We start from the raw sequence: 16,939 nt of genomic DNA on the forward strand, positions 1-16,939 counted from the left end.
GAAAACTGGAAAACACTGACTTCAATGAGATTACCGTGGGGATAAATTTGGCCCGAGGGGGTTTTCTATCTTTACTAACACTATGCTACTCCAATAATGTGTATGGATATGAGAGAGTAAATTCAGACTTCTTCAAGATGTAATAATGAGACTAAAATATCCTAAGGAAAAGCAAAAAGTGAGACATAATTGTAACAGATGGTGCCAAAAAAACCAAACCAATGAAATGATGTAGAATCAATATGACGTAGAGTACTGTAGAAGAAATTGGCAGCTATTTTGTCATTAAGGCATCTCCATCATAGCATCACAAAGTACTTTCAACATGTCAAGTGATACAATCAAGTGTACTTAGTGTTAGCTACCGCTGCCATTGCTAGTGAAACCAAGCTGATGAAGTAAAGCCACTTCCATATGTGATATTTAAGACATTATTGTAACTTCTGTTTGTGTTTGCCAGCTTAAGTGAATAAGGAATAAATTCAAATCTCTCAGCAGAGCACCACTCACATGCTCTCTGCATTCCAGATACACAGCAGTCAGCCACATCTAATATATGTTCAATTTGTAGCTGCATGAAGCTATTCATTATGCTTGGATAGTTGGTTTCTTTGCCACTATCTTACCCTCCTTTCTCCTGAAAAGTACTGGTATGCATTAATTACAGAGGGAAATAGCACTGGATGAACCATAGGGGTGAGAAAATGAATTGGCTGCAGTTATCATTCCGTCATTCATACAGGAGGTTCATTCAGCTCATGTAACACTGTGATATTGAAGTACAACAGTGTTGTGTCATGCTGCAAGTTCAGAAAAGGCCTGTGGTCTTTTGAGCACAGGGGAAAGGTTTTGATTAGTGTTTAGCTTCAATGAAAGTTGTAGACAGAAGCCAGAGTTCTCTGGGTTTGTCCTCCCTAATTGTGAATGGTGAATTCAGAGTTCAAATCTGAGCTGAGTTTCCCATTCCTCTTGGTCAGCCATGGGCCACCCATCGACCTTGCGGCTCAGTTAATACAGGTGGAAAATTGGTTAGAAGATGACAGCTCATTTGAAAATCAGACACTGCTGTAAGATAAGGAAAGCAGGATTTTGAGTGATTTACCTCCTGACTTGGCCAGAGGAATGGTCCAGTTTGGCCCAAAGGCACTTCATAAAAGCTGCTTTCATGCTATGAAGGCCCTGGTTTGAGTCTTGCCTGTGACAATGGGCGTGTTGCTCGGGCAGGGCCAAATCTTGCTCACCTTACTCAAATGAGTAGATCCAGGGATATCAATAGGACGCTTTGTGTTTAAGTAATACAAGCAGGATTTGGCCATCAGTAAGCCTAGACACCATGCAGGGACGTCACTAACTGGTTAATCTTTTCTATTATATATGTTCTCCATCTGGCAGACAAGGGGGCAAGGGGTCAAATTTTCAGATGGCTTCAGCCCAGCTTTAAAATTTGACTGAGTGTGCAGGTTTTGCATTCATGTGTCAAGTAACTGAATGCCAGTGTAGTGACTGCAGCTACATATGTGTGTGCGTAAGTTACACACACAATATTCAAGACCATATTTTAAACATATGGCCCTAAAGTTGCATATTAAGGAAGGTTCCATAGATTGTAAACTCTTTGGGCAGGGGCTTTCTTTTTCTTCTTTGTTTGTACAGCACCTAGCACAACAAGGTCCTGGGTGCTAACTGAGGCTCCCAAGCATTACCACAATACAAATAATAAGCTGTATTTCCTTAGGGCAGAATCCGTGATACAAACTCTAAGAAAGCATTATGAAATGCTAATTCTCCAGTTAAGGTTTTATAATGTCTTGAAATGAAACTTCATCTGTGCTGGATGAGTAGTAACTAGATCAGGTATGGAATCATAATCAGGTTGCTCTAGAGTGTAACTAACACCATTATTATAAAAGGAATCCTTTTTAATCAGAATGACTGATCTAAAAATGCTCAACTGTGGTTAGAGCTGGCAGCTCTGTGACCCTGCAGGGATCCGCAATGAATGCTGCCACGTGGAGGGGGATTTTTGAAGAGGAAATGAGTTCCCCACCCCTTTGGTGTTAAAAGTACATGCTCATTTTTTAGCTGCCTTTTGGTAACAACCATTGCAATAGCTTCCCGGGATTTAGCCTAACAGAAAGAGGAAGATCTGAAGTGCACCTGGCATCTGACTGCGTGTTGACTGAAACTGCTCACTGCCAGATTGTCTGTAACCAGATTGCCAAAGTGTCTCACACTCTAGAAGACCACAGATGACGGACAAGACAATACTTTAAATATTATCTGGACTTATAGGAGGGACAAAACAAGAACTGTCCTGACCTCTTGCCCTTTAGAAAGACCCCCTATTTACACGTAAATGCTTCTTACAATAGATATGATGAATGCTCCCTGCAATGCAAGTTTTCCTTTCTATGTTTTTTTCTGTATGTATATGCACCTTCTTAGATCTCTCAGGTAGTAGATTTTGTTCTTTGGGGTAGGGATTGTGCCTTCATTTATATTTGTACATCACCTAGCATGCTATACGTACTACTGGAAACAAGAAGCAACTATTACATAAAGTTGACCTCTTAGGAATTTTTATTTTCTCAAATTGTAACTCGCCTAACATGTTGTTGCTTTTCTTTGCTAAACGCTGTGAGCTATGGAGAAGTTAGGACTGGCCATTGCCAAAGGTGCCTTAACACATTATGGGCCTGCTTTGCATCTCACTGCACATGGGTGTAAGTCAGGAGTACCTCCATGGAAGTCAATGGAGTGAAGTGGTAAAACTTGTGCAAGAGAAGAATTGTGCATGTTGGATTTCCTGCAGCACTGCATGCATGTTATATATATAAGTATTATCAAGCTTTTATTTTTATGGTAGCATCCACTACATGCTAAGTGATTTCCAAACATTCAAGAAGGGGCAGTCCTTCACCAAGGTGCTCACAATCCAAAAGGGGACAGAGATAAGAAGACAGAGACTGGGGAAGGGGAATAGCAAAGAGAGAATGCATATTCAAGTCTACTGCAAGCAGCATAGAACCTTAAAGTAGGCAGGATAGGGTCCCTTGCAGATGAGCTGCAGGAGGGAGGAAGCCACATGAAAGGAGGTGCAGAGAGGATCCTGTGAGTAGCTGATGTAGGGAGACAGGGGCCGAGTGCAGGTCAGGAAGCAGTGTCCTGAAGGCCATCCCTCTCTAGCTCTTAACTTCTTTTTTACAGCAGCTAGCACACAATCCTTCACTGGTTGAAAAGGTTCATTAGTGATTGTTTCCGGAAGCCTCCTTATTCTGGGGACCTAACAGAGATGTAAGTGGTGCATAGGCCTTATACTACCCATGCACAGAGGTGAATTTTACCCTCTACCCCTTACTGAAATGCTCTGGGGACCAGCACAGCACCTGGCAAAGCAAGCACAGCAGTGTAGGACAGGAGTGGAGAAGCATACTGCATCCAGTTGAGATGGCAGAGACTGGTTAGGAGGATGCCTATAAGCAACTGTGGGCTGGACTTTGGCCAAAAAACATCCCTACTTTCGTGAAAATACCATGGGACCTTTATTGTCATGAGAGATCAGAATCCCCATTTTAACTCTCATCTGAAAGAAAGCACCTCCATCAGGATAGCACCCCATCCCTACGCAGGGCCAAGTTCTGCCAGCACCTGCTACACTACCTCTGCAACACTGATATTTCCTCTCTGGTGCTGGAGGTCTCATCCTAATGCTGTCCAGACCCAGCAGTGCTTAGCTTATGAGAGCCTGTGAGATCATAGCCTGCCCAGGGGACACCTGCAGAGACACTAGAACAAATTAATACCTAGAATGGGGAGCACAGATCAATGTTCATGTCACGCTCCCCATCAGTACCCGGCCCAGGTTGGGAAAGCCAATGATGCAACCAGTGGGCCAAATTCAGTGATGATGAATCCTGGTCACAACCACCTGGAGTACATTGTGCATACACTAAGAGGAATACCTAGAATAACTAACTTCAGCAGTTTTGCCAGATTAGGCCCATTGTTTCTATTATGTAATTTACAAAATACAACGGTGTCTAAAATTTGGCATAACTGGGTAATGCAGTGGGCCTAACGTGGCGTTCCATGGGCAGTGCCCAGACTCCTTCAGTGGGTACTTTAGCTACACTGTTTGAACAAATTCTGTTTTGGGACTGGCTCTTCAGTGGGTGTAAACTGGCATAGCTCCACTGAAGTCTATGCAGCTATGCTGATTAACACCAATGAAGGATGTGGCCCTTAGCCTGTGAAATTTTTAAGCCATCTTTATTTTCCTTTTTGTCTACATGAATGTTTCCTTTTATAGTTTCCACTCTCAGTCATGAGAGGCAGCTTATCTATTCTCCCACCCTTTTCAAAGGATGGGAGGGAATCAAACACAAACTGACTGAAGTGACTCTGTCATTAACAAATGCAGAAAGGCATGTCAGATGGCAGAATGAGTCATAGTAAATTATGTCTGATGCACTCAGAAACACTGATCTGGTGAGTTAAGCTGACACATACCATATCCAGCAACAGTTCTATGTGAAACAAGCGCAGGTGCTAGTTTGTTTAAAAACCAAACCACGGAACAGGTGCAGCTTTTCTTATTAATATAAATATTTAACCACAGGGGGGAAAACAAGAGACCTTTCAAACTAACATTAAAGTTGACTTAGACAAGAAGATTCAGTAATATAGATTTAAGGCTGAAAATTCAGGTTGACACTCCAGCCTTCACTCAGCGGTTGTCTACACAAACATTTAATGGCTGGTAAACAGGGGTGTAAATCTAACCCACACTAGCTGCCACTGACTGATTGGCTGTGTGGCCCCTGCTGACATGTGCTAACACTTCCTTTGTGGATTTTGATCTAGCCCTGTTTCAAAGTGAGGTAGCTGCCATGCACTAAGGAACTGCTGTGCGTGGCAGCGGGGTCCATACAAACAGTTAATGCATGGCAGGCTAACATGGGGTAGATTTACACCCCACTTTGCCACAAGCTAAATGTTCCCATCTTCTTCTTATGTCTAATAACGATAGTGGATGCTAGTAGTTAAGGTTGCAAAACAGTTTCTGTTATCATCCTTTTTTCACATGCTCACCTTCCTGAGTAAGGGTTAGCAAGCGTCCAGGGGGTACAGTTGCGACAAATTCCTCCTGCTTGGAGTGGGAAGGAGGTGGCAGCACCATGAACTGAGGTGTTGCTTATTTCCTCTCTCGCACCAGGCCAGCTCACTGACTGGCACATCGAGGGGCATGGACCCAAGGCTCTGACCTCTCTCCAACCCACCCCCTGCTGCCCAGTTACACTCATGGTGGGGTGAAGGAACAGCTGCTGAGCAGCCCCTGCTTTCACCATGCCCGTGTCAGTGCCATGATCAGTGTGGGTCCCATGCGGCTGTGCTTGGGCCTGGGGACTTCCTCTTACAGCCTGCATAGAACCAAGGCCCTCTTGGCAAAAAAGCTGTGAGCCTGAGCCTTCTGTCACTGAAGTCAGAAGCAAACCAGGGGGTGAAGTCTGGCTCCATTGACATCAATGGCAAAACTCTTATTGACTTCAATGATCAGGATGGGTCAATGGGCAGGGGCCTGGATTTCACTCTCTGGCTTTAGTGGGAGCAAGATCAGCCCCTATATGGCCCACACTGCAATGCTGCCAGTCCCAGGAACTCAAAAATTGTGAGTCAGGCTTCCAAAATCTTGAGGTTTTTAAAAAAATAAATCAGTAAAGGTTGGGTTCATCTTATTTGCCTTTTTGCTTCATGATCCTTTAGGGCTCATGTTTTAAAGAGTTTTGCTGCAACCCTGAAGGCTGGAAACTTCAATTAAAAAAAAAATTAAAGCTGAGACTCTCCTATAATCACATTCCTCACTTAAGAGGCAAAGCTGTTAGGATACTAGTAAATACTTAAAAAGTAAAGTGCCTGGTATGCAGATGAAAGAGTCTAATCCCAAAATAAGGGTCCAATCTGAGTGTGCAGGGGTGGAGGGGAGAGGGTATGCATGCAGTCAAAATTAGGCTCTCAAGAATGTAATTTGCCAGGGTGCCTAAAGTTAGCCTCCTAAATCCATCTTTAGGTTCCTAAATATGTGGCCTGATTTCCAGGGGTGCTGCCTACTGAACTCAACAGGATCACCCAGGATGTAAATCAGCACCTAATTTTGTCCTCGGGGACTACATAGTTCTAAAATATTCATGGATGTTGAGCTTTGATTTTTTTTTAATTAAACCCTCCTGCTTAGGCAGAGCTGGCCAGAATTAGCTTCCTTTGCATATTCTGCTTTCTGCTGCGTTCGTTTTCTTTTTTTTTAAACCTATCTTTGGATTATGGAACAAATGACTGAAACAAATAGCAGTTGGCGAACAGAAACTCCCTCATGGTTAACTCAAGCTTATTTTTAAACCTGTGCTAAAGGTGGAGCTCAGCATGCATCCGATAGCATAAGAAAGTGTCATATAACATCTAGATAGAAACGCTTTCTAGATATCTTGGTATACAGAAGAAGAGACAGAAGGGCAACTTCTGCTTTTACAGACAGGCAGCCCCACTGACTGACTGACTGTACTGGGGGCTGCAAAGATCTGAGACACAGTGGGACTAAGCCAAAAGAATTGTGACAAACTGAATCATAGAATATCAGGGGTGGAAGGGATCTCAGGAGGTCACCTAGTCCAGCCCCCTGGTCAGAGTGGGACCAATCCCCATGCAGATTTTTGCCCCAGATCCTTAAATGGCCCCCTGAAGAACTGAACTCACAACCCCAGGTTTAGCAGGCTAGTGCTCAAACCACTGAGCTATCCCTCCCGCAGTTGTAGAAGTTTTGTGACGGACAGCCACCCGTTCCCCCCCGTTGGGGAAGCCTTCCATAAAGATACTTGTTAGTCCAGTACAAATGCTCTTTGCATTGTATTAGTGTCCCAAGATGCATCTGTGTTCAGTCATGCCCCTCTTACAATCAATGACAAAACTCCCATTGACTCTAATAGGTACAGGATCCAGGTCACAGTTAGTGAGATGTACAGTGAAGGAAAAGAGCATGTGAGTAGTTATCTTACCTAGGGCAGTATATGTCCAAGACACATTCCATTCACAAACACTAAATCTAGATCTCCCGGGCAGCAAGGTCAGGTGGGTATAGCCTAAAATGGGAGTGAAGAGATTGGACGGTGTTCTGTTCATGGCTCTATTATTCACTTGTTTTGCTGCTCTTCATTTTTGCCCTCTGTAAAGTGGAGGTGGGGGAATAATTTTCACCATCTCTTTTGTAAGATGCTCTGAGACCTGTGGATGAAATGAGGTTGGACACGTCACTTAGGCCTGGTCTACACTGGGGAGGGGGAGCGATCTAAGTTACGCAACTTCAGCGATGTACTTAGATTGACTTACTGTGGTGTCTTCACCGCGGTGAGCCGTCTGCTGCTGCTCCCCATCGACTCCATCTGCGCCTCTTGCTGCGGTGGAGTACAGGAGTCAATGGGAGAGCGCTCGGGGATTGATTTATCGCGTCTAGACTAATAAACTGATCCCCACTGGATCGATCGCTGCCCGGCGATCTGGCAGGTAGTGTAGACATACCCTAAGTCTGTGGAATGGGGGTGCAGGAGAGGAGATGGACACTGTCGTCATAAAGTCACCCATTGAAATTACACCCGTCACTGAGTTGATCATGGGATATACACCCTATAACTGAGGTGCATTGGTATCCTGTGGAGGCATCAGAAGGGAACAGGGGTTCGCCAGTCTGCCTATGCAGACATTAACAGGCCAGGCAAGGTACAACTACTAATGCCTACTCATCTCTTAGCTTGCCTAAGCAGAGAGGCAGTGCTCTGGAGCAGATAAAGCACCAGTTGGGATTCAGGAAACCTGAGTTCTATTTCCAGTTCTGTCACTTCACCTCTGTTTATCCTTCATCTTGTCTATTTAGATTACAAACTCTCTGGGCAAGGACTGGCTCTTCTTATGTATCCGTACACAGGGGCGGCTCCAGGCACCAGCACAGCAAGCATGTGCTTGGGGCGGCAAGCCGGGGGGGTGGGTGTGTGCGGCAGTGAGGGAGTCTTCGGCGGCCTTTCTGCAGGAGGTCCTGTGGCTTCAGCGGCAATTAGGTGGCGGGTACTCTGAAGGCGCAGCACCGGCAGATCACCCGCAGAACCGCTGCAGAATCTGCAGGACCGGCAGATCACCCGCTGAACCGCCGCGGAGTCCGCAGAACTGGCAGACCTCCCGCAGAAAGGCCGCCAAAGGCTCCCTGACTGCCATGCTTGGGGCGGCAAAATACGTAGAGCTGCCCCTGCCTGCACAGTGCCCAAGTGCGATGGGGCTCTGAGCCTGAATCCTCCAGCTGCTACTACAGTACAAAGAATAGAAGCCCGAACATGTGATTTTAAAGTCAGATTTCTCAGGACATCTCAGGACTAGAAGCAAGAGTGGCGTTCCACTGTCAATCTGGGAATCACTCCTGCCCCACACCCATTCCTAGCCCTCTGCGTAACTGCCTGTAAACGTGTCACTGGTCTAGGAATGAACATGATCCATCCTGGCCCTAGTGCCAGCATAATTTGGTGGCCCTTTGGAATCCTTTGCTGTCCTACTGCTTGCTTGGCAGCACACCGAGTTAAAAGTGCTGCAATGATTCTACCCATCAGTAGATCTTTGAAAGAACCAAAATCTTCACTTGAGCATTAAACCAATTGCAGTGTCTGGTTTCAACACGCCCAACCACATCTTACAGCAGTGTTAGAGAGCTAGCACTCTGGGCTGTTATTTTAGGAAACAAATAGCTCTGTCATTTGCACACACCCTTATAGGCAGATGACACTCCTCTAAACTCAAGTTCTTCAAAAGAAGGGAAGGCAGGATGAAGACCTCTTTGTTACTGTGGGGAGTCCTGGCAGTTTTCTTGGGGGCTGCTCTTGTGGCAGGTAGGTGTGAAATGAAATGAAGACCATTATAAATGATGCTTAAATATAAACTTGCATTTGGGTAGCTCGGCTGAACAGCCACCTGGCATCAGTGATCTTAATAGGCAGGCAAGACAAGCATCCCTCTCCTAGGTCCGGACCCAACACCCACTGAAATCAGTCTTTACCAGACTTGATTTGGGGCCTTTATCTGTCTCTGCACCTAAAGAGTGCTGTTTTGAAAAATCCCTATTGCAATGCTAAGAGAGTGATCACTAGTTACTCAGGAATGCCTTAGTATTAGCTGTATGGTTCTCAAGCAGGGTTTGAGGAGGAGGTTGACAGCTCATGACCCCCCGTGTAAGACCTCATAACCCCCTGAGGGGTCCCGACCCCCAGATTGAGAACTCCTCTTTTAATCAGAGGTTCTGCATCAATGAGCTGAAAGTCCATGTGTTTTCTCTTCCTCCTACCTAGGAAACTCACAAGACTGACTTTGCCTAGCTAGAATTAAAGGCTTCTAAACACTTCTTTCTGAGTGGATCTGGCTGTTAAAATAGGGGAGTCTGATCTCATTATAATTTTATACCACGTAACTCTGCTGATTTAAATGGAGATATTCCTGGGTTACGCTGGTCTAAGTGAGATAAGAATCTTGTCCATAGAGAATAGTAAAAATAGTTGACAGGTAGTACATATTGACTATTAATGTGACTTTTTTATACAATGGTGTAACTTGGGTCATATTCTATTCTGTATTCTATTCTGCTGTTAACTGGAACAGTACACCGCCAGGGTCCATTACATCCTGCATTTTCTCTAATCTTGATAACATTAAGGGCTACATTTTGCATTAATTTATAACGTCTTTAAAAGTATTGATTTCATAGCGATGTAGCTGAGTGCAGAATTTGGCTGCAGAAGTGTACAGGAATCGGTGACAGTGGTCGATTGTCAAATATGCACCAGGTCAACTGAGAGCTGAACTTGCTTCTTCTCACTGTAATTATTACAGCCTCTAATGTGTGTGCAACTCACAGTGAGGTGTATGTGAGCTAAGCGCCTCTCTGGGAGCATAATTTGGCCCATTTGTTTTTAAATGAATCCATTTTGTGTCTAATTGAATTTGTTCTTGCTTTAATAATGGAAACGGTTTAAAATTCAGCAGTATGTGAGCAGCCATTTTGCAATTTTTTTGCTTCTTTAATGTGCTGCAGATGATTATTTATTGATTTTATTGAATGCCACATCCAAATATCATGGCATTTTACATGACAACCCAATGTTAAGTGTGACATTTCTCATGAAAATCCATTTTACACTCAGCCACATGCAGAATAGATTTATCCAATCTCCAGGCATCATAAGCAGCTCTCCCAATGCGCTATTTAACCACTGCTAAACTTTGCTTTTCCTAAGGAGTCTTTGTTTGCTCCACCGGGACATGGAGACATTATTATAGAGCTGAAGAGCCCGGGATGATGGTGTCTTTTCACTTTTGTGATTTATAAGAGGTTTTAAATTTTACAAAAATTATAGAGCAATTATTAAACATAATTACATTTGCTATTATTATTATAAGTGAAGTCAATGGAGTTGCACCAGGGATGAATCTGGCCCATTATTTTTAGTGTACCATAATAGTCTTTAGTGAACATTTAGGAAGACATGATGCGGTTTGAATAATAGTTACAGAATTAGGGCCTGATCCAAAGCCTGGCTAAGCCAGTGGGAGTCTATTGACTTCAATGGCCTTTGGAGGAAACCCTTGGAGAGGACAGTTACATACGCAATACATAACACAGTTACAGAACAGCAGAGGGAGATGGAGAGGAAGAAGAAAAGGCTCTAGAGGTGAAATCTGAAAAGAGATCAAGAATCACTGAGGCAGAGACACAGGAAGGGTCTATTCTTTCAGAGAAAAGGATTCTTGTTTCACCAGTTAACTAGATTGTGGAGGGGGCAGAGAGCAGAGAAGGAAAAGGGCCATGAAACCTGAATCATAGTTATATGTCAAATACGATTATGGAGTTCTGTATTTTTGGGCCTTAGTAAGGGGATATGAAAGTACTGTGGCATCAGAGGAGTACAGTGTAAGCAGAATTATACTCTACCTACATTATTTGCCTTACATTAGTGCCTACAGGTCCCTAAGTAAGTTCGGCTCTACTGCACTAGGTGCTTTCTCTCACTACAATACCTGCCCCAAAGAGCTTACTGCTTAAATAGATTGCACAGGGGTGGGGATGGGAAACTGAGGCATGCAGAGAAGTGACTATCTCAAGGTTACACAGCAGGTCAGTGGCAGAGCCAGGAACAGAACACAGGACTCCTGAGTCCCAGGGAAGTGCTCTAGCCGCTAGATAACAGCACCTTTATTTATAGTGAGGGATGGCCTGGCAGAGGCTTCAGTCAGGATTAAAAACAGCATCAGAGGGCAGTTAAGAAAGGAAAGTCTTTGGAATGTGCAGGAATGGGAAGCTCTGAATCCCAGGCAACTCTTAGCATCTGAAATCAGATGCTTCCTCTAAGTTTGCACTCACACACCAAGTACAATCCCATGCACATGCCACCCATAGAATTTGTCACTTGTGTTAGCCAGTGACAGTGCACAAAACATTCTTGCAGGTGCACTCAAGTGCAAAACTTTGTGTGCAAAATGGAGACCCCGCAGGAAGCCAGCTCTTTGGTAACTCAAAAAATGCAGTTCTCCCATATTCATAGGGCCACTTCGGGACCACAGAATTTTTCAGTCCCATGAAAAAGTAACGGCTTAAGTGGGACCAAAGGGGTACATCTACATCGCAGCTGCTTCCCAGCTCAAACAGACAGACGTGCTAGTTCTGCTCAAGCTAGCATGCTAAAAAATAGCGGTGTGGCCAGGGGGAGCAGGGGCTGGCCGGCTGACTACCCACCTGCCCAGCCGCCCAGATACAAACTGCCAGCAGCGCTGGTGTGGCCACTACTCTGCTATTTTTGAGCTAGCACATCTGAGGTCTGTCTGCTTCAGCTAGGAAGCACAGTCTGTGAGGTGGGGGATTCCCAAAGTTGGGGGAGGGGTCTCAAGTCCCAGCCATGTGCCTTTGCACAGACAGCAATAAACTTCCTCCTAGGAGGCTGGGAGTCAACCCCGGCACAAGCACCAAGACCCAGGTCAGGCTCCCTGGTAGGAGTTACACATCTGCACCCCTCCTGTCCTGCACCTCTCCTCTCTGGGGTCAGTCAAACTTGTCCACGCACTCTGAGGCTGACACGGATTGGTGTACCTTGCCCTGTGGTCTCAGATTTGCTAACTCCATGCTGTGTGTCAGGAAGAGTCCCCTTTAGCATACTGCAGCAGCTAGCAGCTCTCCAAGCAGCAACTCAATCAGGTTCAGTCTCTCCCCAACTCAGGAGGATGGTGGTGGTGCTCAGCTCTTTCTTTTTTCTCTCCACATCTCAGTCTGACTCTTATTCCCTATCCCACCCACCTCTGTTCATTGGCTCAAACCCTCCCAGCTGGTCCATAGTTAATGCTGGGTCCTTGTTTTTATAATTGCTTTCCCTCCCACCCAGCCAATCTGAATCTTTTCATTTTCCTGCCTGATCCCAAACAAACTAGGAGTGGGAAGGGTTCCTGAGGCTGACTCTAACCAAGTAGCTCCAGCCTCAATGGCCAGAGTCCTCTTTCAAACCCAGTGAATGCTCCAGAGGTGCCCAAATACAATCTGGGACCTAGCTAGTAATCTGCAGCTGTATTTCGCCAGTCTGCACACAGGTTTGCAGTTCTGGCGGGACATGCAAACCAAGGGGTTTTATTGCACTGAAGTTGGTTTCTACCTTTGGAGAATTGGCCCTGAGTGTTGGAGGGTCAAGTCTATGGATCTGTTTCTGCTATGGGTGAATTTGGCTGTGTAAAGACAAAGTCACTACTTAGGAGCTATAAAAATGCCCAAACTTTATTTGAAGAGTTTCAGAATTGCCAGTGGGAACTCCTCACTGACCACTGTGTTCTCCCTCTGCTTTGGAGGAGTAACTATGAAGTCAGGACTGGTTCTGACAGTGCTGCTGAAGCTGCCCAGCATTGGGCAGACCCCACCACCCTGAAGAGCTGGTGGGATTTGTTACTGCTCATGCTTCAGGCAGTTTTGGGATGGCAGAGCTCTGTGTTGGTGCTAACTTGATGTAGCGCATAGAAGTGGGGTAGTGATTTCCCTTTAAATAGCTTGTGAGCCCTCTTTTGGCCCTCGTGGTCTTCTGTTTCAGAAGCTAGAGTATACATGAGGCTAGGCCTTGCATGTTATTTATGTTTAGGATACACAGTTATTTGGACCATACTTGGTGCATTGTGGTTCCTTTGTATTCTGCATAAGGAACAAAAGACAAATCCTTGAGTTGCCTGGTGTGGAGCAGAACATCTTCCTTGGCTCAAGCTGAGGTATTGGCACAGGTTCTGCACTCCTGTTTAACCAGAAACCTGCACCTTTTGTCTCTCAGACCCTCTCCAGCTATGCATAATTTGTGGCTTCATTCCCTACTGCCCCACCCTTTCAGACCCAGCTCTTTGAGTAAGTGATGGAAGGAGATCACACTGACTTTGGGGCTAAGCAGTGGGGGATTCAGTTTTGCAGGAGGGCCTGCAATGACTGAGCAGATGTTAGAGGAGACCCACATTGTACATTACTGAGTGGTTGATAAGATGCCTGAAAAATACAGTAAGTCAATTCCAGGAACCGGCAAGAATTTTCTTTTCTCTTGTTTCTCTCTCCTTTTAAAACCCATCCTGTGTTCCCAGGTTATGAGGATGAGGAGGTGGAAGAGCATGTCCTAGTTGATAACAAGTGTAAATGTGCGAGGGTGACCTCAAAGTTTGTCCCTTCTAAAGACAATCCTGAGGAAGAAGTCCTGGTGAGAAACATACGAGTCATGTAAGTGGCAAACAATGCTTGATTTGAAGCAGGGAAAGATGAGGTGACACGGCACAGCAGGTTCCTTTTCTTTGTCTCACTTCAGCATATTAGTTAAGGGACATGAGAGGGTTGCATTATGTCCTCGTTTTCATGTCATAGTGTAAGTAATGACGATTTAATTGACACCCACCTAGTGCTCCAATGGCCTGTAGCATACAGTGCTGTACACTAGCGGAAAATGGCCCATGCCACACTACATGTTGCTGCATTCTAGCTGCATGGTGCTTCGTCCATCAGTCCAAAAGACAGCTCAGAAATGTTTCTGAAGGATTGACAGTATCTTTGTAACATACACTGACAGAGACAAGAGTAGCCTTTCTCCTGATAATTAGGGACACTGGCTGGCACAGAACATAGGATTGCCATTCCAGAGTGGACCCCTGGTCCAGCACGTCTGAGATTTTGTCCCTGGGAGAGGCCAATGCCGAACTCCCATGATGCAATTAGCTAGTTAATTGTCTGCTCACAGGGACTAATTCTGCATTCTTTACTCCCACTGAGTGAGGGATCTTTTGACTGAGTAAGGAGGGCAGCATTGGAGCCATGGGAGTTCAGGAAGAGATCACTTCAGGAAAGTGAGCAAGTCAGTCACCCACCCACCCACCCACCTGAAAGTGAGTTAGTCTCATACGTGTTGTGTCCCGGTTTCCACCAGCTCAAGAGAGGGCAGGAGGAACATCAGTGCCACAATGTCATTACTGAAAGCATCATCTGTGGCAAGTAGCACTTGTGGAACTCGTTCCGTCACTCACTAGTGGCCTAACACGATGCAGTGCTTTGACACTCTCCAGTCTTTCCCTGGTGGTGTCTGGCAATGATGCAAGAAAGACCCTGTCGCTCTACAGGATAGTGAAGGCTCAGTCCAGGTATAACACTTATCCGTTCTACAGATCAAGTATCTGAAACTTCACGGGGAGTGGAAGGGGAAGAGATAAAAATATCTGAACACAGAACAAGATAAATCAGAATAATCATAACACATTATGGAGCTTGCAGAATTCGTTAGAGCAATGTGTGGTCACTTGACAGTCCTGTTCTTTTTTTTTTTGCCCTTAGAGTTCCCCTGATGAGCAGAAAGAACATCTCTGATCCCACCTCACCAGTGAGAACCACCTTTGTCTACCGGCTGTCTGAGCTGTGAGTAATATTCTTTACTGCATTAATTTCAGAACACTTTGCCCTTCCATCTCACTGTCCAAACAGCAATGAATTAATCCTCACCACATCCCATTAGACAGATATGGGAATTCAGGCAGAAGTTATGTGTCTTGTCCAAGGTTACAGGAATTCTGCTACAGAGCTTGGGAACAGAATCCCCAACCTCCACACCAGTGACTTAACCACACGCCTGTCCTTCCTATAGAGAGGAAATTTGTGATTTACCATGGTGAATTTAGATGTAGAAACTAAACAAATCCCTTCATAAAATGTCATTTTTTAAAATAATGCCATGATGCATATAGCACCAATACATTAAAATCCAATACCCATGTGAGCTCATGGGGCAAAACAAGACCTTGACTACTAGCATAGACAGTGATGAAGCTGGCAGGAATCTCACCTCTGCTGAGGCTTAATCCAATGTGAGTGAGATTCACCCTACGTAAATGTAAGATGTTGGGTCAAATTCTCTGCTGCTCTAACTCATGATTTTATCCTAAGTCTTGAAATATTTCATCTTTTAAGTAAAGTCCCAGCTCCTGGAGTCATGTGATTACAGGAGAATCCCAGAATTCGTTAAAGACAAAAGTGAATTTCTAGCCCTCGTGGTTGCAGAGAAAAGCTTGAAAAAGTCACCCAAGTGCACACTCAAAAACCAGAAAGCAAATAAAAAGAACCTCACATTTACTGCTAGCCAAGCTCATCATTTTGGGGACCTGACTCATCATTTTTGAAGGTTTGGGGGCTGGGCCCTGGTGCCAGAGAACTGGGCCATTTGCTCTTAAATCAGGATAGGCCCTAGCTGCTCCAGAGCCTAAAGAGACAGCAAAGCCCGACTGACGTGTGACTGCCAAAGTAGCAGTGAGGACTTGAGCCCTCTCCCATGTGGTGGCCTCTTTCAGTGACTACTGCCTAACATGAATTCCATCCTATCTGTCTTCCAGCTGCAAAAAATGTGATCCCACAGAAGTGGAGCTGGGTGACCGGATAGTGACTGCTGAGCAGAGCAACAGCTGCAGCAGTTCCGATACCTGCTACACCTATGACAGGAACAAATGCTACACCAAAACCTTCCCGTTTTTCTATGACGGGAAGATCAACACCGTCCAAGCAGCCTTGACTCCAGAATCCTGCTACGCTGATTAGATTAAACCACTGCTCTTAGAGTGCCTTGTTATACTATCATCTGCCCCCACAGACCAAAACACATTTATATTAGCATGGTAAGAAAGACAGTGTCTGAAATATCAGCGCCTCACAGTTAACATGCTAGCTACGTGAAAAGTAACGCCTTCCTTCTATAGCACCCGGTGGTAATAAATCTAACTGAATAACTCAGCCAATTATGCATGGTGGGCAAAATCCTATACTGTGAGGCAGATCCTCAGCTGGTATAAATCAATGTAAGTGCCTTGAAAATCAAAGGAACTACACTAACTTACACCAGTGGGGGATCTTGCTTGGACAGTCTTCATTCAGTCCTGCCTCAGATGAGGTTCTCATTAAAGTCAGTGGGAGCTTTGCCCTAGTAATAAAGACAGGATTTGTTCTTCTCTATATATAGAAACAGTGACATCCAAATGCCACGCCAGTGTTTGGATTCTGCTTTCCACGATTATGTTTTCCAAAGCAGCTTCTCCAGGGTCATGGTCTTTTTGGTTAATACAATAACTTTTAGCCCAGAGAGACAGCATTCCTGCACATAAAATATCAGTGCGCCAGTTGAGATGGCCCCTTGTTTGTGGTCTTTTGGAAAACCCCACTTAAATGATCTAAAATAATTCTTTGCACAAACTTTAAGTAACACAAGACCATACTGTTACACTCCCACCTGTGAGCATAATAGAAATCAGTGCCATTATTGAGAAGGAGGTCATTCAGGATGGGGCTTTCAAAGCTGTCTATGGGATTTGGAAACCCAGTTTCTATTCATTT

General features: G+C 44.9%; 1 protein-coding gene across 1 annotated transcript; it reads left to right on the forward strand.

The window, feature by feature from the left end:
* Positions 1-8,772: 8,772 nt before the first annotated feature.
* JCHAIN (joining chain of multimeric IgA and IgM) lies at positions 8,773-16,872 on the forward strand. Its single transcript, XM_050942929.1, has 4 exons — positions 8,773-8,915; positions 13,669-13,801; positions 14,900-14,980; positions 15,949-16,872. Exons 1-4 carry the CDS (start codon positions 8,852-8,854, stop codon positions 16,148-16,150), a joined length of 480 nt encoding a protein of 159 aa, XP_050798886.1. The 5' UTR covers positions 8,773-8,851; the 3' UTR covers positions 16,151-16,872.
* The last annotated feature ends 67 nt before the right edge of the window (positions 16,873-16,939 follow it).

This window comes from Gopherus flavomarginatus, chromosome 3, assembly GCF_025201925.1.
Source record: "Gopherus flavomarginatus isolate rGopFla2 chromosome 3, rGopFla2.mat.asm, whole genome shotgun sequence".
Classification (NCBI taxonomy): domain Eukaryota; kingdom Metazoa; phylum Chordata; order Testudines; family Testudinidae; genus Gopherus; species Gopherus flavomarginatus.